Source organism: Cetorhinus maximus, chromosome 6 (genome assembly GCF_964194155.1).
Source record: "Cetorhinus maximus chromosome 6, sCetMax3.hap1.1, whole genome shotgun sequence".
Taxonomy (NCBI): Eukaryota; Metazoa; Chordata; class Chondrichthyes; order Lamniformes; family Cetorhinidae; genus Cetorhinus; species Cetorhinus maximus.
The window spans coordinates 104,322,056-104,350,037 of NC_135884.1; the positions used below are offsets into that span (position 1 = coordinate 104,322,056).

General features: G+C 42.1%; 1 protein-coding gene across 2 annotated transcripts in view; it reads right to left on the bottom strand.

Annotated features, from left to right (window-relative positions):
- slc6a2 (solute carrier family 6 member 2) overlaps positions 1-27,982 on the bottom strand; it is a 145,557-nt gene that overhangs the window by 110,431 nt on the left and 7,144 nt on the right. For both annotated transcript variants that reach the window (XM_078544243.1, XM_078544242.1), the window contains exon 3: positions 24,962-25,199. In XM_078544243.1, the coding sequence (XP_078400369.1) occupies positions 24,962-25,199 (238 nt within the window). The remainder of the gene's footprint in view (positions 1-24,961; positions 25,200-27,982) is intronic.

Genomic DNA, 27,982 nt, shown 5'->3' on the forward strand with positions numbered 1-27,982 from the left:
GTTCCCAACATCTGGCACGGGAAAGGCGGCCGGCCATTGACGGGTTGAGCAGACAATCGCAAACTGGTTTCACAACAGCGTGAAAATGATTTTTGGCCATCCCACCATATTGTCCGCTCATGCCCGCCATGACGCCTGACACCAACCTGCACAGAAAATTCCAGCCTATTTCTGTGATACCTGGTATGGTATCACTCCGCAGGGACCCTACAACTGGCAAGGCTCTGTCTCAGTATTTGTGGTGAATTTTTAACATGGAAAAATACATTGACATTGGGCTAATAAAAAGTATTCAGGAAACATGCTGGTTATTAAAAACTGAAACAAATTTGACATGACAAAGTTATTTAATGCTGAAGTATATTGTCGCGCTGAACCATCACTAAGAAAATAATAAGTGGCTTTACTGGCTTCTCTCCCACACAGCACAAAAATTACAAACTACAACTGAAAGAAGAAAGAATCAAAGTTGGCAAATATTGCTCTGCAGGGGGGCCTGGCATGATTCTCTACTTGTCAGCGTCATGCTCCAGTGGTGAACCCAAGATCAAAAGTTCTTATTTCTATTCTATAATGATCCTCTTGGTCTCTGTAAAAACACCACACATCCACAAAGGAAAACAATTCACTTGAGTCTTACAATCTAATCATTAACTGAAATAGCTACATTATTTCAAGCTATGCCTTTTTTTTGTCCTTTGTCTTCAACTGGAGCTGGAATATTCCATTGAAATTCCTGCCCTTCTTTAAGATTATACTCCACATAATCTAGAGAAAGGCGGCTGGTTTGCTCAGTTAATTAGACGGCTAGTGTGTGGTTAGGAATGATGCCAACAGCATTGTGTTTGATCCCTGTTCTGACTGAGGTAGATTTGGGGCCTGTCTCCTCACCCTGCACCGTAGCAAAAATCACTGTATACGCTGTGGTTCGACGACCCTCAAATGTTCAGGTATGTTACCTGAAGAATCTAGAGAAAGTCAATTTATAAAAATATCTGTTTCTTAGAGCATTAAGATTTTGGCAGCTACACATTATTGCCCCCCACAGTTTGCACTAAAACCAGATTTCGTCAGCCAAGGTTCCCTTCTGCTTTCAGTGAGGTTACATATTCTCTTGTGTTCTTTTAATGTACTGCAGCCGTATGACATTCGGGTAAACCCTAATTACAATCCTTAATAATTTAAGCAGATACAATTACTTTTCCCTTGCCAAAAGTGACGTGATTTTCTTCTCTGAAAATTATAGCCTATCTTTCTCCAAGATAAGTTGTCGCCTGCTGGGAAGAACTTTGAATTTATAGTATGTAAAATTAGCTCTTTTATTCAACCAGTCACTTCATTTTTTTATATTAATCTCTAGAGTTGGTGTATAATATTTTTCTGTATTTTCACTTTCAAAATTGGACTTATCCTTTATGAAGTCTGGCTCTTGCATTGTATACTGGCTTACTGAAGATAAGCATTTCTCCTGTTAAGAACCTGGCTGTGAGGTGTTATTTTATTATAAGATTGTAGAATTATAAAGTGGATACTGTGGTAATTTTCACTTGAGGGTACAGCACATGTCTGTATCTTCTGGAACCATAAATAGCAGATTAATTGCCACGTTAATTAACTTTTTCATTTAACTAGTCCTATTTTATAGTGTTTCAAACAGTCCAATTATGCCTTTGTGACTGCAGTTTGAAGATTTAAGTGTGAAAGTCATGATTCAGGCCAAACTTCCCAACTCATGCAATTTTATGTAGTGATTCACTTGGGCAGAGTGCGTAAAGGAAAATTGGGCAGGGAGAGTCGTTTGCTCTGAACAGAGCCTGCCCATTTTCTGGCCAGTTTATTTAAATTGGCAAAAATGCAGGCAAACTCCACAATGAAAGTGCAATTGTACCAGTCTAATTTTCTTCAACATGCTCTACACAGTTATGTGCCCAAGGGCAATTCGAAAATCTGCTCCAGATACTGCTGAAATGGTAGAACATTGGAACTTATTATAAGAGTCCAGGATCAGTTCAAATCTAGTTCACTTTTGCACCTTTCTATTCCTAATGAGTCATTCACTGAGCTGCAATGGAGACAGTAGCCTTGTCGTTGTAGGTTCAGAAAGTGGGTGGAAGAGAGGCAGTATCGAAGGAAACAGTGATATAATTTGCAAACAATTTCTGGGCCAAATACTTCTGTAACAAAATTTTAGTATACTAAGAAACAGAATTGTATTTCCATTGCTTAATCCTTTTCCCTCACCTTACGCTTTTACATTACATCTAGTTAGAATAACACTGAGCCTCTCCATGAGTTCTGGGAGATGGCCATACGCAGTGAAATGAATTTGAAAGCCTCCACCTAGCATGCACTGGACTGAAATGGTCTGAAAATGGTATTGGGCACATTACCACCACATTCAGGCTGGTGTAGTCACTGCCATATGAGGTGCAGTCTAGAGATGGGAGTGCTTTACCTGCTCCACGCCCCACCCCCCTTAAACAGTATAAATTCCATCACATTTCCACTTCTCTTTAGAGACTCTTCTGAAGAAGAGTGGTGCGGACTCGAAACGTTAACTCTGTTTATCTCTCTGCAGATGCTGTCAGACTGCTGAGTTTATCCAGCATATTTTGTTTTTATTTCATATTTCCAGCATCCGCAGTATTTTGCTTTTAAGTTAGGGTGCCTGTCTGTTTCAGGGACATATGACTCCAACCACAATTGTGGAGCACAAAGCAAAGGTGAGCACCATGCATGCTGCAGCCATTTATACTGGCATTGATAGCCTGCTCAGGTGATCTGGGGACTGCTTAGAAAACAGCTGAAATTCTTTTCTTTTTGTTGGGGTGGAAAACCTCTTCCCCCAGGCTATGACTGTCAACTGGCTCTACATACGATTTCCATTCTCCCACACTAATAAGATGCTTTGCAGAGCCAGTGTGACACCAGCAGCACTCAAAATGGTTCGGACCCCACAGTGGGAGCAATGGACAACTGGCAGACAATGCTCACCTGCTTTCACCCATTATAAAGTCAGAGTCATAATGGTGCAGAAGGTCAATCAACCGATCGAGTCCTTCCCTGCTCTCTATACAGCAATCCAGCCAGTCCCATTCCCCTAATCTATCCCCATAGCCCTGCAACTTTATTTACATAAAATGCCCATCCAATTTTCTTTTGAAATCATTGATTGTTTCTCCTTTCACCACGTTCATGGGCAGCAAGTATCATTCACTACGTAAAATGTTCTTCCTCACATCCCCTCAAATCTTTTGCCCAAAACTTTTAAATCTGTGCCCCCAAGTCCTATGGGAATAACTTTCCTTTGTTTGCCTTATCTAAACCTGCTATAATCCTGTACACCTCTATCAAATCTCCCCTCAATCTCTTTTGGTCCGAGAACAACCCCCATTTCTCCAACCTAACCTTGTAGCCAAATTCCCTCATCCCTGAAACCATTCTGGTAAATCTCCTCTGCACCCTCTCAAGGACGCTGACATCCTTCCTAGAGTGTGCTAATTTTTCCCTCAAACTGAAATCAGCTCTGCAAGCCTATGATTTTGACTCGTATTAATTTGTGATTTGCCTAGTATCTCCTCCCAATCCCCAAAGTAACATGTGGTGCCTCATCCAAAATGGTAACACACAGCAAAGAGCTCAATAAAAATGTGCAGAACATAATATATACCCAATAATTTAGCAACAATCAACCAATCTGCCTCTGCCAAATGAATACTACTCCAGATGCATCTTTAGGTCAAACATTGAGATGAACGTTTTTTGTATTCTAAGGGTATATATTGCGGAATCAATGATGACAATACATTCCTGTTCATGGTAATTTACAAATACATAAATCTATGTATTGAGCTGAGTTATTGGCACCATTGTATTTGTTGAAGGCTATTACCCAGTTAGCTAAACCATGCCAGTCACCTAATAAGCAAGGGACTGTCAATTTGATCATTGTTATTTGATGGCGATGTTTTTTAATAGTGGTATGGGTCACTTTTATGTCACTGGCCAACCGAACTCTAACTGCACGCCTTCCTATAGTCTCCTCAATTGCTGCTTGCAATCAATAATAGGGACAGACTGATGTAAGAATAAACAGTGATGGTTTATTGAGACATAAGGCAGAGCACCAGATCATACGTGCTCACTCAGAAACCTCTAGAACTAGGCTTACAATTCCCAGTTGCCTGTGCTGTACAGTGATTTGTCAGTGCTGTCACATGATCAGTAGACTTGCATTCTCTTAAAGAGACAGGGACCCTCACTTTACCACAGTCACACTGCAAGATTTGATTGGTAGGAGGAGGTCAATATGATTTTCCATGATGATGCTTTCAATGCCATGCAACAGTTGGCTTCTGACATTACTGGAATAACTTATTAAATTATAACTTTGTAACTCAGTCCCATTTGCCACTGATCACATACTTATATATTAATGAAAGATTCTTATTTTACCTAATTTTGGGAAAACACTTTATTGCCATATACAAAAAAAAAATCAACACAGCAATGTTTTCAAAAGGATCCCAAAGAACTAGAAGAACTGATAATAATCAGCCCAGGCTATTCCACTGAAATTATCCTCCCCGGGTGTTACATCACTATTTCCTTCCCTACTTTCCCTATAAACAACAATGATCAATATCTAAAAAGGAGCTATTTGGGTGTTTGGGATAGTTACACACACAACAACTATAAATCAAAGTTATTTTTGAATCTGCACTTAAATATTATAAAACCTAAAATGACCCCCTGAAGGTTATTCCCAGTCTGGAATATGATACTTTTTGTGTTTGCATGCACCAAGATAATACTGTCCTGTACGTGTGATTCAAAGTTCTGGCTGCAATTTCCTCCAACTTACATTGCAAGATATTTCCATCACTGCTTTTTATAAATGGAAACAATTATTTCAAGATTTCGGAAGTGGAAGTTTAATGAACTTTCAAAATGTTTTTAACACTTCAACAGTGCCATTATCATACATCCCAATCATCAGTTTTTTTTATATAAACAAAAAGCGGACAGTCAGCATTTCAAGCCATGTGTCAAGTTGTCAGAATTTAAGAAGAAATATCAGCATTTTTCACTGGGATCAGTTTGACAGCAGGAATGGAGGTCCTCTGAACCAATCAAATTGGTTGGTTAGCACCTCTACTACAATAAAAGAAAGACTTGCAATTGTATAGTGCTTTTCATGACCATAGGATGTCCCAAAGCACTTTACAGCCAATTAAGTACTTTTTGAACTCTGGTCGCTTTTGTCATTTAGGTTGTGCAGTCAAATGACATACCAACAAATTAAGCTTTCCCTGTTTCAACCAGTAGTTATTTCTGACCTCATGCTCTTTAATTCTTAAAAATCAAAAAAAAAATTGAAACAAAACAGGTTGATTGATCGCTAGAAAAGAGATTAAATTTTGGGTGTGTCTCTTCATCAGAACTCAGTTCAATAGCTTTGTTTTGATAATGCTGACTCATCTGTACTTTAGTAAAATGACTTTAAAATAAAAGTCATTTATTTAAAACAGTAAAATCAACAGTTTCAAGCTCAGTATTCTCCCATCACATTTAGGCTGCCACTGGGTTGGCAATAAGGACAGATGTAATGTGAGAAACCTTTGTTCTGTGTATGAAAAATAAACCTTTAGTTGCAATCGTTGTGTAATGTTTCAGTTCATAAAGTAATATATGATGGCCTGGATTTTCACCAAGTCAGGATGACTCAGGAGCCTTTAAAAATGGTGAGCAGGTCCAGATTCCGGGATTCCTGACCCCATTCCCGGGCTTTCTAATTTTCTAATGTGCCTTTAAAGGGTGCTGGTTTGTTCCTGTCAAAAGCCCGCATCCGGCACCCCCAGCCTGGCCGGCTCCATTGCGGAGTGAGGCATCTACTACTCCTCTGCAACTTTCATGGACTCAGGCCAGGAGTCATAACCCCTAGTCTGCATGAGGGGATCTTTTAAGAGGTCTTCTTCTTGCCCCCTATGCCAAGCTCTGCCCTTCCACCCACCCCCTATGGCTCCTCATGCCCGCCCCCCCCCCCCCCCCCCCCCCCACCCCCAACCCCCGACCATTCCATGAACAGGCTGTGGAACTCCCAGGTACAGTGGGCTAGATTTCAACTTGCTGCTCAGGGGTAGAGCTAGCATTGCTGATTGGCTGACCATGATAGAAACTGTCCAATTTTTTGGCTTAGGATCCTGAAGAGGAGTCAGGCAGACTCGAAACATTAACTTTGTTTCTCCCTCCAAAGATGCTGCCAGACGTGCTGAGTTTTTCCAGCATTTCCTGGTTTTTATTTCAGATTTCCAGCATAGGCAGTATTTTGCTTTTATTTTAGATTTCGGGAGGTATTGCCAGAAAGGCTTAGGCAGCTAAATGCATGGAAATTGGAGAAGCAGAATATCATCTACTGCTACTATTCAAATAAATCCCTTTTCCAAAAAATGTACTGATGGCAAACATCCTGTGAACATTTTTATTAAAAAACTGACCTGACCAGAGAACAAAATCAATTAAATCAGTGAGTTATAAGCAGTAGTTGTTTAGTAGCTATTGAAGTCTTTGAAGCACAATCCATAGTTAATAGGTTTGAAAATTCTTTAAACAGTATAACGGAATTCAATGAATTGCAGCCACCGATGTTGGCCCCAATTACCATAGTTGCTTTACCAGTGATCTAAGACTTTATTTTGAGAACCAAAGATTCTATACTTTGTGTTGAAGCAAATTTTATGTTCATCTTGGGTCTTGTATTGTAGACGGAATTGACAAGATTTTTCCCTAAATAAATGCTGGCTTTGCCACAGATGTCCACATGCCAAGAATGAAAAAGCAAATTCTTAAAACACAGAAACATTTAATTAAAGCTAAAAATACTGTTGAGTGCCGAAAATCTAAAATCAAAACAGAAAATGCTGAAAATACCCAACAGGTCTGGTAGCAACTGTAGAAGAAACAGTTAACACTTCAGGTCGACGGCCATCTGTCAAAACTGATGAAAGGTCATGCGAGCACAAGTAGGCCACTCAGCCCATCAAGCATGCTCCACCATTCAATACGATCATAGCTGATCATCCACTTCAATGCCTTTCCCCCACACTATCCCCATAGCCCTTTATGTCATTGGTATTTAGAAATCTGTCAATCTCTACTTGAAACATACTGGATGACTGAGCTTCCACGGCCCTCTGGGGTAGAGAATTCCAAAGGTTCACAACCCTGAGTAAAAACATTTCTCCTCATCTTGGTCTTAAGTGGCTTCCCCCTTATTTTGAAATTGTGTTCCCTGGTTCTAAACTCCCCAGCCAAGGGAAACATCTTGCCTTCATCTACCCTGTCTATCCCTTTAAAATATTTTCATTGAGATCACCTCTCATTCTTCGAAAAACTCTATAGAGAACCATTGATCTGAAACTTAGTGCAAAATTTGGGAAAATTCTGCCCAAAGTGCAGTAGTGGCTGGCACGAAACCACGTTCTACCTGCCAGACGCGATGGTGGGTTTTCACGCCATATCTTCCCAAACCCGCCTCATTATTTATGCATTCCTGGGAAACACGCCATTTCCATGGTAGGTGGGCTCTCATTCGCCTGCCTGCCACCAACCCCGATGCTGTATCAGACCGGGCGCCATGTTTAAACTCCAGCCGCAAGCACACATCTCAGTGCTTCCAGCTCACCACTGCTCACCGAAGACATGGCCTTGAAACTGAAGAAGCCTGCAGCCCCCCAGTTTAATGACAGGTCTCTCGAGTGACTGCTGGATTCCGTGGAAGCCCGCCAGGATGTCCTGTACCCCCGCTGCCCGCAGGATGGGCAACGTGACCAATCTGGCTTGGGAGGTGGTGGCAGCAGTGGTCAGCGCCAACACCCTTCAGAAGAGGACAGCCACCCAGAGCTGCAAGAGGATGAATGACGTCATCTGTTCCACCAGGTTAAGTCAGTCTTTTCATCACTCCCAACTCTCACACTCACAAACCCGTCACACATCCACAGGGCCCTCACTCAGTGCCAGTTCAAGGCACTTCATCATTCACACTGTCACACTCATCATCATTGTCCTCATCTGGTCCATGGGACCATTCACCACCCACACAGGCCAGGCATATTTATCTGGCCTGGCAGGCATCCTGCTTACACTTTCTCAATTTGTATCCATGCAAGGCAAGCTGGCACACAACAAGAGAGAGAGAGAGGTCACAGACCGGTGGCAGAATGCCCAAAATCAAGCTCCTCACAGACTTTGAAAACAGAGCCATCCAGCTGGCCAGCGAGGATCTGGACCTGTCCTGTGCTGACAGTGAGGTCGGCGCTGCTCTACCAAATGAGGGTTCAGCAGTGCAACATCCATCAGACGACCATGCTGTGAGTGATGTGTCCTGTTTCACAGGCCACTGCCTTGCACTAATTACCCCTCCTCACTTTCGCAGGCAAACCTGCCAAACAGCCGAGACAGCCCATGACCCAGGGCCTCCAATCAAACCCTAAAGAAACCTCGGAAGAAAAATCTACTGAAATCCCAATTGAAGATCCATCACAGCACTCACCCACACCCTCCACTAGTGCAGAGACACACACCTCGATGGGACCTAGCTTTAGAGTAGACTCGGGATCACAATCTGGTGAGCACATCGCACTTCCTGATCCACAGTAGGCGGCGGCAGGGACTTCCCAGGTGGAGGCCAGAACATTGCTGAGTCCGAGTCAGATGATGAGCCTCTGGACTCAGTCATGTCTCAGTTGCTGGAGCTGCAAAGGCAAGCTCGGGAACATCAGGAAGGGATGTCAGCTGCACTCCTCAGATTGCAAGGCATAATGGAGTTGTCCGTCCACCTGCAGTCTGAGGTGATAATGCCAGCATGCCAACACACCGAGGTCAACACTGGTAGGGTGGCGGCCGCTATGGAGACCTTGGTCCAGGATGTCACTCCTGCACTGCTGCGCGGGCTTAACTCCATCGCTGATATCGTAGTTGGCCTCCAACAGTGTGTACACAAGAGGGGTGCCGGGCACCTCAATTTCACTCCAGCTACCCCTTCTGCTCATGGAGTCAGCCAGGGGACCTTGGGCACCCATAGGGAGGAGGATCCACAGGTGCATAATCCGGGCCCATCCATCCAGGTGACTCCAAGAGTGTCCGGCCCATCCGAATCCCTTCTTCCTGTGACCTCAGCAGCTCCAGCTTCACGGGCTGAGGAGGGTGCCACTGCCACACAGCAGGACCCTGAAAGCAGGCCGGGGCCCTCCAAGTCTCAGCCCTCCAGAGGCCGCCCATTAAAGTCATCACAGACAGGGCGTTGCAGTCAGCAGGCTACCTCCATCTCCACTGTGGATCTCCGGGGTGCACCAAGATGTAGCAGCAGGGTTAGGACAGTTAAGGAGAATTAGTTTCACAGACTGGACACGGGTGTTAATCACTTGTACATACTGTTCACTATTGTCAATAAACTCACAAGAATGTCTCCCTGCCTAAGGCTCCTTGTTCTAATGAGCAGTGTTCTTGTCACTCAGATGTGAAACTTTTCTGCATATGATAAAAGGCAGGTGTCTCAGTCCAGGGCCTCTTCCCTCTGCTCTGTGCTTTAGACCAAAGTGATGGTCCGGCCTCACACTCCCTGGAAACATTACTGATTTCTGCAACTGGGTGGTGCTGGTCATTGCTGCCAGAATGTAGTGGGCAGGCAACACAGAGCTCTCTCATTCTCTCGATGTGCTCTCAGCATCTTTAAGAAGGGTCTAGCCCCCATCTCTTCAGCATCTGTGACCACTGATGCTGCGCACCAGCTCCTGAAGGGCTCAGGTGCTGAAGGCAGACAAAGCATCAGATGCTTTTAAAGTTTCATAGCTGCATCTCTATGATATGATCCTGATCATGCAGTGCAAGCAAGCTGCCCTCAGCCAGACAGGAGTCAGATATTCTCAGAGGCTATGTGAAGATCTATGGAGTGTCCTCACTGCATGTTTTCATCATCCTCCTGCGATCGAGCAACCATTAGGGCCTCCATTGCATCTCCATGACAGGAGCATTCTCACAGAGGGTATTCGTGCTGCCATAAGCCAGACTGGAGTCAAATGTTCACAAATGTGACGTGAGGAACTATGGGGTCACCTCACTGCATGTCGTCATCATCCTCCTCAAATCTGGCTGCTACGAGGGCCTCCTGAGTGCACCTGCCTTGTCTAGCCTGTGCAAGGGCCTCATCCCCGTGATTGTCGCCTCTGAGGTCATCCTCAGTCTCATCCCCATCGGCGTCCTCCTCATCAGATGAGACGTGCAGCTCCTCCATCTCCTCCTCAGTAAGCTCGTTTCCCCGTTGCAGTGCCAGGCTGTAAAGGGCGCAGCAGATGACGATGTGTGACACCCTCTGCAGACTGTATTGCAGGGCTCCACCAGACCGGTCCAGGCACTGGAACTTCATCTTCAGCATCCTGATGGTCTGCTCTACCAAGTTGCAAACTTATTATAACGTCGCTCTGCTGCAGTCTGAGGCCGCCACACGGGTGTCATCAGCCACGGCCTCTGTGGGAAAGCCCTTGTCTCCAAGGAGCCATCCCTGCAGCTTCTGTGGAACCTGGAAGACTCCAGGGATCTGTGACCAATTGAGGATGTAGACATCATGCATACTCCCTGGAAACCGTGCGCACACCTGCAGGATGTGTTTCTGGTGGTCGCACGTCAACTGCACATTCAGCGAATGGAAGCCCTTGTGGTTGATGAATTCCACCGTGTGTTGCGATGGAGATCTGAGCACAACATGAGTGCAGTCAATCGCATCCTGTACCTGTGGAAAACCCAAGATCTAGGCGAATCCAATCGCTCCTGCATCCTGGCTGTCCTGGTCACGGGCAGAATGCACAAAGTTGTGTGCCCTCGCAAATATGGCATCTGTGACCTCATGGATGCATTTGTGGGTGGAGGCTTGAGAGATCCCACAGAGGTCACCTGTGGAGCCCTGAAAGGAGCCACTGGCATAGAAATTGAGCATCGTGGTCACTTTCACAGCCACTGGCAGTGGATGCACTCCATGTCCTCATAGCGCCTGCAGTAACTGGCAGATGTGAACAACCAGTTCCCTCGACATTCGCAGCGTCTTCAGCAACACTGGTTCTCTGTCATCTGCAGGAATGAAAGGAGACATCTATAGACCCTGGGTATCAGCCTACGATGGTTCGCTGTGGCACTTTGGCGTGTGTGCAGAAGCCCCAGACGCCCCTTTTTCCTGAGATTGCTGCTCCTCCCTCTGCGCAGCCAGGAGCCTTAGTCACTTTCTGCTCTGTCGTCTTTGCTTTCTGTAGGCCATCAGGCATACAGCTAGTTCATCAGGCTCCATGATCCTGATGTACTCCTCCTGCAGGATGAAAGAGAGACACACGTGGTTAGCACGGGTGTACTAAGAACCTGTCCTGGTTAAGCGTGAAGGCCCCTTAACACTTCCCAGAGAGTGCTGGCCACCACTTGGATAGCCAGAGATTAGTGCGCCGCATGGCTGCCCTGTTAGCTTAAACATGGGGGAGACAGGTCGAAACCAGGATGCTGACATTGCAAGGGGCTGTGAGCGCCTCCTGCAGTGACTACTACATGACCAGCTTTAGCAAGGAGATTGTACAATGTGTGCAGTCATCCAACTGTTCTGCAGCCCACTAAAGTGCTCATGACTTTGCAAGCTGTGGCTGGGGTTTGGGGGTTGGTGGGGGGAAACTTGGTGAAGCTCTGGAGAACTTGGTGGCACTTTGATGCCTCTGCATTGCTTGAGTGGGCAGATAAGCTAGGAACCCGATCTCAATCGTATCAATGTGGCTGTGGCTGAACTGTCTCAGTTGCAGAGGAATGGTCACCTTATACAGGTTTCCCGAATGTGTGGCCACCTCCCTCGCCCACCCTAACTCCACCACCCCGATGCTTGTGCGCTATATTCAATGGCAAAACTGCCTTGCTCCCCCCCGCCCCCACTACCGTTACCACTCACCTCAGAGGCAGCACTGCTCTTAACCACCAGCCCACACCACCCCCACCCCACGCCCCTGCCACCAGTTGCCTCAATGGCAAGGCTGCACTTGCCACCCCTCACAAGTCACCTCCGAGGCAGGGCGGCACTTAATCCCAACCCCACCCAGCGCCCGTGAAGCCTGCAAGGCAACAGGCAACCCTGGCGAGCTCTCCAGAACGTTGCTGCTCACTCACCTCCAGTTCACCCAAAGTGAAGGCCGCCAAGTGCACGACACCTCTGCGCTGTTGTGAAACATGTTGGCGTGCTTTCCCACCGACGTGGATGGATGATCCAGTGGGGGTGCAAGATCCTGGCGGGATGGCCTGATAATGATATGCTGATGTGTTACAATGAGGTTCCTGACGACAAATGGCAGGAAACGCGGCCCACCATCGGCGGGCTGAGCGGACAATCACGACCTGCCTTCCCGCCGTCGTGAGACCGACAGTGCCATATTGTCCGCTCATACCACCTATCATGCCAGCGGGCATGGAAAATTCTGCCCATTGTTTCTCTCTAAATAATGCTGCCTGACCAGCTGAGTATTTCCAGCATTTTCTGTTTCTATTACACAGTGACATGTATCCTTTTGTTAATTGTTATGGCAATTAATTAAGTGTTTTTGAAATTCTAACTAGGCAAGACTTTTTAAGAATATAGAAACAATATTCATCCTTCGAGGAATTTAACGGCACATTCTTTCATTAACAGGCTGACAGCTTAAATCCGAAGGCGTGAGAGAAAATCAAAGTGGACGTTTGAGTAAACACACCCACTCAGCAGCATTACAAGGGCTCTTTGCTTTACACAATCAGACTCAGCTGGTCAGGGTGTTGGGAGCAACATCTGTGGGATCATCACACTAAACATTGCTAATGGAGCACCCAGTGATAATTATGGTTCAGCACGAGTTCCAATTTATATTGGCAAGCAGCAAATAAAATATTGGATTTATGAATGGTTGATGATTCAAGTGTGTGCTGCACTAAATATTAGTAATTTTCAAAACAGAACATTCATCACAATTCTGGTATCTAGCAAACAGGGGCTAGAGCATTTTGGTGTGGTTTTAGCAGAAATAGGACCTTTTTGCTGATTCTATGGGGAGGGGGCGGGATTTTATGCCATCCCCACAAGTGTATTTGAAGACAGGGGGCACATAAAATAAATAGCAGTTTTAATGAAAAAGTTCACTTGTTTGAAGTAATAGGTGCAACCTAAAACTGTTGCGAAAATCGTAGACAAAGGAATTTTATGGGCATTCATTCTTGTGATTGCACAGAGTAGTTTCAACTTCTGAGTATTTATATAAAAAAATTTGTTTAGAAAATTAGGAAATTGGCCGGTAGAGAGAACTTGATGTTTCAAAGAGAGGTTCTTACATGAAGGCCCCATTTTTTTCCTCGAGGTTTCTGCTGGACTCCCACTGTAATTCCAATGAGAGTCCAGCAGAAGACATGGTAAATGACAATGATTCAGCTGGGTCCAGTCTCTGTCTGGATTATGGTGGTCAGTTTTGTAAGGAATAGAATCTTTGCTCAGCCCTCCCAAGGCCAGTGTTGTCAGGGATAAGCCAGGGAGACAGAGACAGGTTTGGGACCCATTACACCAGGACATTCAATGTGGAGGACACTGGAATGGCAACGCCTGCCATTGTAGTCTAAAGCTGAGTCAGATGATCATGCATCACTGCAGTGATGTGGATTGCAGACTCCTCTGTAGACACTCCCAAACTGTACAGGTTGTTTGGCACACTCTCAAATGATTCACTGCTCACTGACACTGAACTCCCAAACTGATTTTGTGGCCTGTAGGTTGCTGTCTCTCCAATCCACCTGCACTTGTCCCTTAAGAAATAGGAGCAGGAGTAGACCACATGGCTCTGCCATTCAATATGATCATGGCTGGTCTTAGGTTTCAATTCCACTTTGCTGCCTATTCCTCATATCCCTTGATTACCTAAGGGACCAAAATCTGTCTATCTCAGTCTTAAATATATTTAATGATGCAGCATCCACAGCCCTCTGGCATTGAGAATTCCAAAGATTTACAACTCTTTGAGTGAAGTAAGTTCTCCTCATCTCAGTCCTAAATGATTGGGCTTTTATCCCAAGACTGTGCCCCTGTGTTTTAGGCTCCTTGACCAGCGGAAACAATCCTTCAGCATCTACCCTATCAAGCCCCTTCAGAATCAATAAGATTGCCTGTCATCCTTCTAAACTCCAGAGAATAGAAGCCCAATTCACTCAGTCTCTCATCATAGGATAACCCCCTCATCCTAGGGACCAATTTAATAAACCTTTGCTGTACCATCTTCAATGCAAGTATTTTCTTTCTTAAATGTGGAGACCCAAAACTGCACACAGTACTTCAGATGTGGTCTCACTAGATTGTAGCAAGACTTCTTTATTCCTGTATTCCAATCCACTTGCAAAAGGCCAACATGCCATTTGCCTTCCTAATTGCTTGCTGTACTTGCATGCTAACTTTGTGTGTTCTTTGTACAAGCACACCCATGACTCTTTGAACATCAACACTTACAAGTTTCTCACCTTTTAAAAAAAGGTCTGCTTGTCTATTCTCATGACCAAAGTGAATAACTTCACACATCTCTACATTACACCCCATCTGCCATCTTGCTGCCCATTCGTTTAACCTGCCTATATCTCTTTGCAGCCTCCATGTGTCCTCCCCACAGCTTACTTTTTCACGTAGCTCTGTATCATCAGCAAACTTAGATACATTACTCTCTACCTTTTCATCTAAGTCATTAATATAGATTGTAAATAGCTGAGGCCGCAGCACTGATCTTTGTGTCACTACGCTATTCACTGCCTGCCAACTTGAAAAAGACCCATTAATGCCCACTCTCTGCTTCCTGTCCATTAATTAATCCTCTATCCATGCTAATATATTACTCCCAACTCCATGAGCTCTTATCTTGCTTATTAACCTTTTATGTAGTACCTTATCGAATACCTTTTGGAAATCTGAATACCTTACATCTACTGGTTTCCTACTCAGAGCACTCATGCTCTGTGCTTCATTAAATATTTTTTAAAAGCACAGAATGATACTTGCCCTGAGCTAGGGATGGCCTCTAATCTCACTGTCATCATTTCTTCAATTGCCTCAATGTTCAGAATTTCGAGGGCCTTCTCCTAGTTAAGCATCAAGAGTTGCAAGTTCCTGGCAGAACATGGAGAAGCTAGTTCTAAGCATATTACTTGAACACACATTAAAATAAGGAATATGAGAAAAGATGTGTATCACACAAATGCCCATATGAGAAACTAATGCCTGTGAAACTAATGCATGTGAGAGTGCAGCTTGCAAATACCTGTGAAATAACATTTTTGAATGCTGCAAAGTGTGAGCACACTTAACAAAAATAGAAATACCTGGAAAAACTCAGCAGGTCTGGCAGCATCTGCGGAGAGGAACACAGTTAACGTTTCGAGTCCGTATGACTCTTCAACAGAACTAAGTAAAAATAGAAAAGAGATGAAATATAAGCTGGTTTAAGGGGGGGGGGCGGGGGGAGGACAAGTAGAGCTGGATAGAGGGCCAGTGATAGGTGGAGATAACCAAAAGATGTCATAGACAAAAGAAGAAAGAGGTGTTGAAGGTGGTGATGTTATCTAAGGAATGTGCTAATTAAGGGTAGAAAGCAGGACAAGCAAGGTACAGATAGCCCTAGTGGGGGTGGGGTAGGGTGAAAGGAAGGGATCGAAATAGGCTAAAAGGTAGAGATAAAACAGTGAATGGAAATACATTTTAAAATAATGGAAATAGGTGGGAAAAGAAAAATCTATATAAATTATTGGGAAAAAAAAGGGGGATCGGAAAGGGGATGGGAATGGAGGAGAGAGTTCATGATCTAAAATTGTTGAACTCAATATTCAGCCCGGAAGGCTGTAAAGTGCCTAGTCGGAAGATGAGGTGCTGTTCCTCCGGTTTGCGTTGAGCTTCACTGGAACAATGCAGCAAGCCAAGGACAGACATGTGGGCATGAGAGCAGGGTGGAGTGTTGAAATGGCAAGCAACAGGGAGGTCTGGGTAATGCTTGCGGACAGACCGAAGGTGTTCTGCAAAGCGGTCACCCAGTCTGCATTTGGTCTCTCCAATGTAGAGGAAACCGCATTGGGAGCAACGAAAGCAGTAGACTAAATTGAGGGAAGTGCAAGTGAAATGCTGCTTCACTTGAAAGGAGTGTTTGGGCCCTTGGACGGTGAGGAGAGGGGAAGTAAAGGGGCAGGTGTTGCACCTTCTGCAGGTGCATGGGAAGGTGCCGTGGGAGGGGGTTGAGGTGTAGGGAGTGATGGAGGAGTGGAGCAGGGTGTCCCAGAGGGAACGATCCCTGCGGAATGCCGCCGGGGGCGGTGATGGGAAGATGTGTTTGGTGGTGGCATCATGCTGGAGTTGGCGGAAATGGCGGAGGATGATCCTTTGAATGCGGAGGCTGGTGGGGTGATAAGTGAGGACAAGGGGGACCCTATCATGGTTCTGGGAGGGACAGGAAGGTGTGAGGGCGGATGCGCGGGAGATGGGCCGGACACGGTTGAGGGCCCTGTCAACCGCCGTGGGTGGAAAACCTCGGTTAAGGAAGAACGAAGACATGTCAGAGGAACTGCTTTTGAAAGTGGCATCATCAGAACAGATGCGACAGAGGCAAAGGAACTGAGAGAATGGGATGGAGTCCTTACAGGAAGCGGGGTGTGAGGAGCTGTAGTCGAGGTAGCTGTGGGAGTCGGTAGGCTTGTAATGGATATTGGTGGACAGTCTATCACCAGAAATTGAGACAGAGAGTCAAGGAAGGGAAGGGAAGTGTCAGAGATGGACCATGTGAAAATGATGGAGGGGTGGAAATTGGAAGCAAAATTAATAAATTTTTCCAGGTCCAGGCAAGAGCATGAAGCAGCACCAAAGCTATCATTGATGTGCCGGAGAAAGAGTTGTGGGAGGGGGCCGGAGTAGGACTGGAACAAGGAATGTTCCACATACCCCATAAAGAGACAGGCATAACTGGGGCCCATGCGGGTATCCATAGCCACATCTTTTATTTGGAGGAAGTGAGAGGAGTTTAAGGAGAAATTGTTCAGTGTGAGAACAAGTTCAGCCAGACGGAGGAGAGTAGTAGTGGATGGGGATTGTACAGGCCTCTGTTCAGGTAAGAAGCGGAGAGCCATCAGACCATCCCGGTGGGGGTTGGAGGTGTAGAGGGATTGGACGTCCATGGTGAAGAGGAGGCGTTTGGGGCCAGGGAGCTGGAAATTGTTGATATGATGTAGGGTGTCAGAGGAATCACGGATGTAGGTGGGAAGAGACTGGACAAGGGGAGAGAGAATGGAGTCAAGATAGCGAGAAATGAGTTCTGTGGGGCAGGAACAGGCTGACACGATCGGTCTGCCGGGACAGTCCTGTTTGTGGAATTTGGGTAGGAGGTAGAAACGGGCCGTCCGAGGTTGGGAGACTATGAGGTTGGAAGCTGTGGAAGGAAGATCTCCAGAGGAGATGAGGTCAGTAACAATCCTGGAAACAATGGCTTGATATTCAGTGGTACACTTAGTTGGGCAACCTTCTGTAGCCAAACAAACTTCTTCCTCACCTGCTCCTAGGTTTGGGCCACAGGTAACACAGCATTTACTCTTTCAATACTCTGTTTTCTGGCTGCACTGATGCTAGGCCTGAGGTGTCGCTGCTCCAAAAAGCTCTACTTTACTATGTAGCACCTCCTAGTGCTGCATGCCTGAAGAATTACCTTGAGGTGATTCTCTTCTGCATCTGTGCCACGCTTCTGTCATTTAAACAAGTTGCATCTAGTTCCCTTTTAAGGGCAACAGAAATTCTTTGAAAACTACTAATACTAGGTGTTCTGCCCCAAGACATCGTGTAGTAGGAGCGACCAAATCTATTTAAATAACCTGACCTCCTTTTATTATTTTTATGGCTCAGTAAATCACAGACATACACAATACTCAGGGACCAATGGTTGGAGGGTCTTCAAGATAAAAGTGGCTTAGCTTCAGTATTCTTTTATATAAATGATAAACTTCTAATATTCTTGACTATTGAATACAATACTTTTGAAAGAGTTATAAGTGCCTTCTGTACTGATGGATTTGTGGTTTATGATATGACAGGATGGTACGTATGAGAATTATTCAGTACAACCACAATTTATGGCTCTTTTCAACTTGGCCAAATCTGAGACAGGGATAGGCTGGGGTGCGGGTGGAAAAGAAGCTTAGTTGTGACTTGTGACAGGGTAAGTCAAAAATAAATTTATATGCAACAGATCTTGCTGAGGTTTCTATTTTTCTCACTTCCCTCAGGCTTTTGTTTTTGAATTAATTTCTCACAAAATAGATTTTAGAAAATATTTTTAAGCAAACACTGAAGAATCACCAAAAAGTGCAATTGTGTGCAGGAACCCAAAGGAGTCCTTTAAGATAATGGACAGAAAGGATTTTATATAAATGCATCAAATGCCATTCTCCACCCCATCACTCTGAAATTACGGTTTACTTAAAAGAGGTTTAAATCACTGTGTAATATTTAGTAACTTCAGCTGAAGGTCAGCAAAAATATCTTGCAGAAGCAGTTTAAATATGCTTTTTCTTTGGGGTTTTCACTGATTTTCTTTCTACCTTGTGGGAGAAATGCTGTCCCGACTAAATGCTTTTCTTTACTTGTAACTGGGTTTTCTTGCTCAGACACCTGTCCCATTTATTAGGATCTGCAACACCCTGAAGCCTTTCCACTTTAATGATGCACAGACACAAGGCAGAATGACGTGGAACACTGGACCAAACTTCAAAAACTGCTTAATTAAAACAAAACTGAGTTTAACCACTTACTGTCCTTCCAGTCAACAGCTAGTTGCTATGTTGACTTCACAAGTAACACCTGGCAGCCTTCATCATTCTGAGCTCTGTGGCACTGCAGGAATGAACACAGTAGTTTCAGAGCCAATTGTGCCAGATAACCATTGTGCTGAGAACATTTCAAGCACGATTGTTAGCTTCAATTTTGGCTCAAGGAACTTGGTTTAGGCTCATGAAAAATTTCTCCAAATGTTCAATGGATTACTAATATTTCTTTAATAAATCATATCTGACATAATCAATAATATAAAATTAAAACAAAACATTGGTCAATTTGAAATCTAAAAAACCAAATACTTAAAGCGCACTGAATTATTAATACAATTATCAATTATTGTTGAGTTTGATAGTTGGAGTGAAGGGTTCAGGTGAACATCGGAAATAACAAAATCCAATAGAATATTGATGGAGGATTGTAGTATGGTGATGGAAGATATTAAAGTCTAAACCGGAGATGTAAAGCAAGCCAACAGCAGCAATGATGCATCTTCCACGTCTATATGTTTCTACTTTCAGACTCTGATGGATATAAATACCCCAACCAACCATCTAAAACTATAAGAAGTTTCATTAGTTTATAACCTAGCAGGGTTATGTCTCAACGGTTAAAATACATTTTCTATATAAAAGAACAGCGCGATGAGGGAGTCTATATAGACTATAACAGATTTTACAGTCAAGTATGCTTGGAGTTGATGTAAAGATTTTTTTTAAGATGACCCGAAGGCTACAATTCCTTTAGAATAATGCTATGGCTGTTGCTGGCAATCTGGCTTTGGCGTTATCAAGATGCTCATCCAACATCACTTATTAAACAACTTTTCCATCAGTTCCCAGCTTTACGAACATACATATATGAACAAGGAGTAGGAGGCCACTCAACCCCTCGAGCCTGCTCCACCATTCAATCAAATCACGGCTGATCTGACTGTAACCTCAACTCCACATTCCCACCTACCCCCGATAATCTTGCATCCTCCTGCTTATCAAGAATCTCTCAAGCTCAGCCTTAAAAATGTTCAAAGACTCAGCTTCCACAGCCTTTTGGGGAAGAGAGTTCCAAAGACTCGCAACCCTCAGAAAAAATTCCTCCTCATCTCAGTCTTCAATGGGCGACCCCTTATTTTTAAACAGTGAAACAGTGACTTCTAGTTCTAGATTCTCCCGCAAGAGGAAACATTCTCTCCACATCCACCCTGTCAAGGCCCCTATGGATCTTATTGAAACATATATGTTTCTGGATTTTTTTGGGAAAGGGAAGATTGCGTTGTGATGAGTTTTGGGAAAATCAGGACTTTTATTTTATGGTCCACATTTGAGCTCTGGAGCTAATATCAAAATATACCAGACAAGATGCACAACTCAAAATGCTTTATCAAATTACAAAACATATTTAAATCAACAAAATCCTCTACACAGGTTGATAGAATTTTTTAAACCTCTACAAGGTATAAGAAAAATATTTATATTTTTATGTAGGATGTTCCAAAGATCTCTATAACCAATTAATTACATTTGAAGTGCAGTCTCTGATGTTACCTAAGCATTTAAACTAAGCATTATTTGGGTTCACAAGAACCATGTGTGTAACTGCATACAGATCATCAGAATCAAGTTAATCAAACAGTATCATTGATGTTAATATTTTATCCCACTTTAGAAGTAGATAATATATTTTTCTAAAGACGATTTAAAAATAAACAGTGGCTCTATTTACATTTGTTAAAACTTAAGATGAAAGGAAACAAGCTGGAGGCTTTGGGCTTAATTCAAAAACAAGTGTCAGTTAGAAAAATCTGAAGATCTGAACCTGGTCCATTACTAGTCTGAATTTTATTTGTAGACATCAACATGGGGAAATGAAATGCTTTTAATTATCAGGCAACAGGGTAAATTATGATAAGTTATGGTAATAAAATAATAAATTTTAACCAAAATCAATGCACATTGTTTTTCTACTTGTACAATTTGAAGTGGAACTTTTTTAAACAGTGAAAATTCCAGAGTTAGTTTGGAACTGCAGAAGCTTGTGGAAGGACAGATGAATATTTAACTTTATTTTAATGCTGTCTGGCCACCAAACTCTTAGATTTCAAAGGAAAGTTCCCGTACCCAAAGGTTGAGTGCACACAGCTGAAACTGTAAGAAGAAAGTGCTCAACAAACTGTGTCTTAGGGTGCTTGGATATGGGTTTGGCTAGCAATGAAACAATTTAATATTACGTGTTTTCTCCAATATAAAAACTGCAGCTGAAATATGCAGGTCAGAGCTCCCTCATTCTCCAGATGGCTTTTTATGGAAAAATGTTTTAACACTGGAGATAAATCACTTTGTATAAAGTAGTAGGCAGATAGTAGTACAATACCCAGAGAGATTTTATCCAATATGAATTCCTTGCCTGTCCGGTGTTCTCACAGATTGAGAAAATTATAAAAGGGAAGATTATAATTATTGCTTGCAGTTGCTGGTATGCATAAGATTATGCAGTATGATTATATGCTTCAGGTATGAACAACACCAAATTCGCAGAGATGACTATGTATGGTAAATGCGGACTAAAAGGAATACCGCTGAATTTGAAATTGAGCTGCAACTCAATTTAATAGGTTGCCAAAAGGATTAATAGAGCTAATTGATACAGAGCAACATACTCAGTGGAGAAGAATCAATTATAGTCTCAGATTTGGGACTTCTCGAAGTGTCATTTAAATCTAAACTACTACAAGTTATCCACGGTTTATTAACGTGCATTACAAACAATCTCAAGCAGTTGTTACTCAAATTAATGGAACAGAAACATAAACAGAAAAAGATCACAAATGTGAATGCACAGGGCAGCAAACAATTCAATTTGAGTTTTCACATTGAACATACCATGCTACATTTGAAGGGAAAGGTATTTTGGTGACAATTTGAAGACAATAGAAACCTAATGTATGCGCCTAAAAAATCAAATGCACGCAAAAACAATCCTCATAGCTATCATATTAAAGTATGAACCTTCACTGGAAAACGCATGCCACAATATCCAGGGGACCTTAACAACATATTACAGAACATTGTAACATATTACTAATAATAAAAGCCAGGAGAAAAAGGATTAATGAAGCAAAAAGACTGATATCATCAGTTGGATTTAGTTGCCTTGTAAAGCGATTGTTCAACAGATAATCCCTCAATAGTATAAAAGCCACCTTGCAGAGTTTCTTCCAAATGGAGTTAAACGATTTTAATTGCACTTCTCAGCTTGGCATGCTTATGTGCTTTGCTATAGGTGCTAATTAAAATCACCAATTGCTTTACACACTTTGGGGTTGATAAACATGCATTTTTTAAAATCACAATTATTGTTGGGGTTCACCTTTTTGCCTGCAATCATTTTCAAGTGTGACCATACTGAAAAAAACTCTCCTAAGCAAAAAGGTGCTTCATGCTATTTCCCAAAGGGCCTCATCTGTTTAGACCTGCTATCATTTGCATTGTCATAAATCATACATTTGGTGTCTCTCATTATTCTTCTGAGAAAAGGAACTCCATTAAAAAGACACCATCATCTGGCAAATCCACAGTCCCAACTCTAAGTTAAACAGTGTGCAGTGATACAACTGGTGGTGTGATCATGCCACTGAATGTGCTGGGTGCTACAACGTGCAAATGCACATGAAAATAAGGGTCACAAAAGTCTGTTTTACAGCAGATATGTCAGGATGTAATTTGAATCTCATTCCCCAGCTGTAAAACAAACTCAAGGTTAAATTTCAAGGGTCAACATCTTGTGCCCATAGGACAACTGAAAAATGCACCTAGGGCAGGTGTTAGGTACCTTACATGTGTAAATGAAAAGCCTAAAGTCTGTTTTATACCCACTCACCGAGATGGGTCGGTGGTGAGTTGGGCAGAAGTTTGGCCTGCCCAGCTCGAGATCTATATATGTTCCTCACGATCCATGAAAAGCATTAGTGCTCCTTACCAACTTTATAGACTGCATAAGGGCTATTGTTGTCCTGCAATCAGCCTCTCCCACCATCCCCCCTCCTCTTTTCACTCATTCTCCCCCACACTTACCAGAGCCACCAGCAGTGAGGCAGATGGTCCATAACTCAAACCAGTAAGGTGAACTGTCTGTGGAGGTATGAAAGACTCAGGCTGCTCACCCACATTATTTAGATAAGGTCCAATCTTAGGTCTTGGACCTTCAGGTTTGGACACATGTTGGTCCCCCAGGATGCAGGATCATATCAACTATTTAGTGGTCAGTGTGGCTATTTTTGAACTGAATATTTGATGTTTGATCATTAAGCATTTTTAATCTGAAGCAGCAATATCTCTTTTATGTAATGGCTATATGTATTTGGAAACTACTAAGAAATGTGCAAGCAGCAACAGTTAAGAGTGAAGCACATTAACTAATCTCCAAATGCTTAATTTTCCTGTTTGGATTATGGAACAACACAAGATCAAATATTTGTTCTCCATGGTTAATATCATTGACTACTCTTGTGTACACCTCTTGAAACTAGAAATTACCACTGGATGGCTGAAAACAGTAAAATAAAAAGTTGTCCAGTTAGTCTACATTAAGCCCATTTCTAAGAAATTAAGAATTTATCTAGCTGAACACATCAAGCCATTGCAACATTTCTATTTGTTTTGTTAACTATCAGACCAGGTCATTTACAGGGAATTTTCTACAAATTACATTCAGTGAAACCATTTCCAATGATTGTAAATCAATTTCTTTAAATTAAAAACATTTTAGAAAACTCAAAATATTAGATCAAATTAAAATAATGACAAAGATATCAGCACTGACTGCCATTTATGTGTAAATTACACAGCAACTTACAGCAAGCACTGAGTGCAGTCAATTAAACGCAAAAATCCAGAACTTGCCATCTAAGCTGTCAACTGCAGGGAAAGGCATCTCACTGGCTGGCTCATAATTCAAATGCTTTGAACGGTGTGAAGTTCTTGTACTTCCATTATAAATACAAATCAAACTTGCTGCAGACCTTTGGGCTCATCCATCCTAGTCTAAGTACCCTTTTAAATGGAGTGGTAAGTCTTGTTTACTGTCAAGCAACCTCTCATTCCTTCACAACCTGCTGGTGTGGAGTCTCATTCCTTCAGCTTTTAATCATTGTTGGAGATTTTAAAACATTTAGTTTACTTTTTTCTTTTCGTCTGTTAAACCAATCTTTCTTTTCCTCTCTTTATTTTATCTTCTGTACCTGAACTGACATTGAATTCACTATTCTAACTTACTTCACCTGGTTCAGACTGTCTGCTCATTAACAGTTCATCAATCTGAAAGCTTAAGAAGATACACAGTTACTTACCTTGTTCACACAGGTCCAAGATAGCCTGTAGGGGCCACAATGGTGTTTGGATATCCTGCCTACTGTAACTTGTTGTGCAAAACCCCATAGAAAGTATATAGGCAAGTACAAGTCTAACAAATGCTGATCACAGCAAAATCAAGCCCATTATATTCATTGATCATCATATGTTTAACTTTACTAAATTATGTCTGACAACATAAAAATAAGTTTTAAAGTGAAAGAAATAAAGTAAAGCATTGCATTTCTCAACTAATAAACATGCATTTGTGTCTGTATTTCAAATAAATGGGGAATTAACTTATTCCCATCAGTGTGATCTCATTCTGCAGGAAGTTCACAGGGTTATCACAACAAATGTTGCCACTAATGCTTCTTGACTTAACTTTCTTGCAATTTTAAAACCCATCAAGAATTATGAGTACTTTTACAGGGCAATCTAAAACAGGAGATTAAATGTGATGCAAGTGATGTTTGGCAGTTTTCACTTATAATCAGAATGCCCTTTTGAAAATATGAATAACTGTAATGCAATGTTAGAAAGAGAGATTCTTTATGCCAGCAGTAAAATAAGTGACCACAAACTTTATTATTTCCAAAGATTCAATGAACTTTAAGTTATGTTGTGCTGGATTGAAATGCTAGCTAACAATGTACAGTGGCTTTATCAAGGTATTTTTCAAATATCTGATCTCTACAACCAAATTATTCAAGAGCAAATAAATGCAAAGATGTCAACTTACTCATAGTACTCCGCAGCTGGTGTGATTTTATATTTTGAATATTTGGTTCCATTTCCCAGGACTGAGGCATTGAGTACCTTTGGGTCAGTACAGTTGCGACTGTTCCAATGGTTATTGCAGTGTACCCATGGGAGGTCGGATGTAAATGAAGAGAAGAGATAGTACAAGGACCAGGCTATGATGACGTTATAGTAGAAGCCAACATATAGTGCTATTAGTATCACAGCGTAGCCCACACCTAAAAGAAAAATTAGTAATTTATTTAAATCAATACTATTACAGTTCATAATCCACCACATGATATGAAAAGGGAAACTAGGTTTCCCTTCCCCTTTCTCCAGAAAGCCAACAAAGGACCTACAAATACTTTAGGGTTACTTAGAACCAACTCCTAATTGCTGGGAAAAAATTGCATAATAGTTCATATTTTTCAACAGTAATAATATTGTTGTTAAACTTACTTTCTACCACTGAATGTTGCTGGTTCATTTTGAAATGTTTGTGATGTAGGTTATTTTAAGATGTCCTAAAGACTTTTGGGCCACAAAATTTCCCAGTGAGCAAACCAATTGCAACTAAGGAAAACATTTTTTTCTCCGTGAGAAATCTAACATAAGTCTTCTGCCTGCTGTAGGTCCTATGTTGAAAGGTATTTTGCTTGTCTGTATGCATTACAAATGGTTTCTGGTTTCTGTTCAAAATGTACTAATTTCATTTTGTGAATCAATAAGGGATACTTACTGAAATAATAGAACTAACCTTGGGATTACTTAATGAGTTCTTATGCACCAGAAATCAAAATGTATGCAATGAGCCACAATCAGTGCTCTAGCACCTCATTTGCATATTAATTTCACATTATCTCCTCCTCAGGCCAACATCAAAAAGACAAGTTTGTTTTAGTGAACAATGAAAGAACAAAGGCCCAAATTCTGAAATGGCGCTGCAGCAACATTCTTTTTGTAATGTAATCACTGCTTGAGCAATAGCCTAAACGTTCAGGGAATAAGGGGCACAACATACGCAATTTGCACGGCACCTTTTGTGCCAAAGGGCTGTTCTCCAGCCTACAGTTCTGTTGTGCAGCTGTTGAAAAAGTGGCACTGTCATAACAATGAAACATAAATAACAAGAGTTGGAGGAGTGTTTCTTTGGCATCATTCCCTCAATCGTCTAAACTTTAAACAGTACCGTGCAAGCTGCAAATACCACAGCTCATCACATCTCTGAAAATTTCCTTTTCCTAAAATACTTTATTTTTATCTCTCAATCATTTTCTTCCTCTCCTCTCCTGCAGGCTTTAGGATATGGCTCTGCAGCATTCACCAAAATGAACTAGCTCAGCACAGACTGAGGATAGGATCCATCTGATCCGCACAGCTCAAGGAGTCAATCGACCTGAAATGTTTACTTTGTTTCTCTCTCCACCGATGCTGCCTGACCTGAATAATTGCAGCATTTCCTGTTTATGTTATTATAATTGGATACACTTGCTTATTCATTGAGATATTCAAGCTTTACGTTTATTAACAGGAAGGTCAGATGTTGATGGAACGTGAAGATTCCTCTAATTTGTGCTAACAATATGTCCTAACTCTTAGGTTCTGAGGAGAACTCTACTGTAATTGACATGGATGTTTCTATTCCCAAGAGTTAGCATGCAATCCTTTTCTCAAAATTGCTTAACTGTATCAAAATTTCCTGGGCCATCTCTGTGCCCTTTTCAAGGTCTCACACAGAGAGAGTTATGGGTTCACTATGCTTTAGCGAAAAAATAACTTTATACGGTTTCTGCTGTAGTCCATTGGCTGAATGCAAATGACTGGAGGTTCACCAGCAAGAAATGTGTTCATAACACTCCTTGTAAGAGGTTTATATCTTCTCATAACTACTTAGCGTCTTCAGCCCTTGTAGAAATCTATACATGAACAGTCATTATTCGGTTTCAACGATTTAAAGAGTTACAGGCTTGATTTGCAGCCATGAAGGCCCATATAGCTACAGCAGGGAAAGAATGGTAATAATATGAATATGGTGATATCACACTTGGAATACTCTGTACAGTTTCGGCTCCCTACCGAAGAAAGGATATACTTGCTTGAGAGGGTGTGCAATGAAGGTTCACTAAGTTGATTCATGGGATGTGGGGATCATCCTATGAAGAGAGATTGAGTAGACCAGGCCTATATTCCCTAGAGTTTAGAAGAATGAGAGGTGATCTTATTGAAACATAAAAGTTTCTTAAGAGACTTGACAGGGTTAATGCTTGGATGCCGTTTCCCCTGGCACAGAGTCTAGAGCTAGCAGTAACATTCTCAGAATAAGGGGTCAGTCATTTAAGACTTGGATGAGGAGAAATTTCTTCACTCTAAGGGTTTTAAATCTTTGGAATTCTCTACCCTCAAGGGCTGTGGATGCTTAGTTCTTGAATATATTCAAGCCAAAGGTCGTTAGATTTTTGGATACTAGGAGAATCAAGGGAAATAGGGATAATGCAGGAAAGTAGAGTGGAGGTAGAAGATCAGCTATGATCTCATGAATGGCATGCAGGCTTGAAGTGCTAAATGGCCTACTGTTACCCCTATTTTTTTATGTTCTTATATTATGATCGGGCACTTTAATTATACTGTCAGAATCTTAAAAAGGATATTTAATGTTTTAATTTAAAAATCTGCAATGAAAAATGATATTTATCTATCGCAGTTGCGCTAAAATAGACTTCACTCCAACATATTTTTGTTCAAATTCATCAGTTCTTCTAAAAAAAGGGACATAAAAGAAATTATAGAATCTTAGAATAATTCTATATATGCCAATTAATATCTAACCAATGTGATTAATTTCAAAAATATCAAAGACTCTTTTCCTATTGAACTTTTACAAAGATGTATCAAAGCATTGATTTTCAGTGTCTTTATAACTTTTAATATTGAAAATAGCACAGAGGAATGCAAGTGTTACAATCTAGTTGTGAAACACCATTTTCGACCTAATTTTCTTCCCTTTGTCTCTTGGACGTAC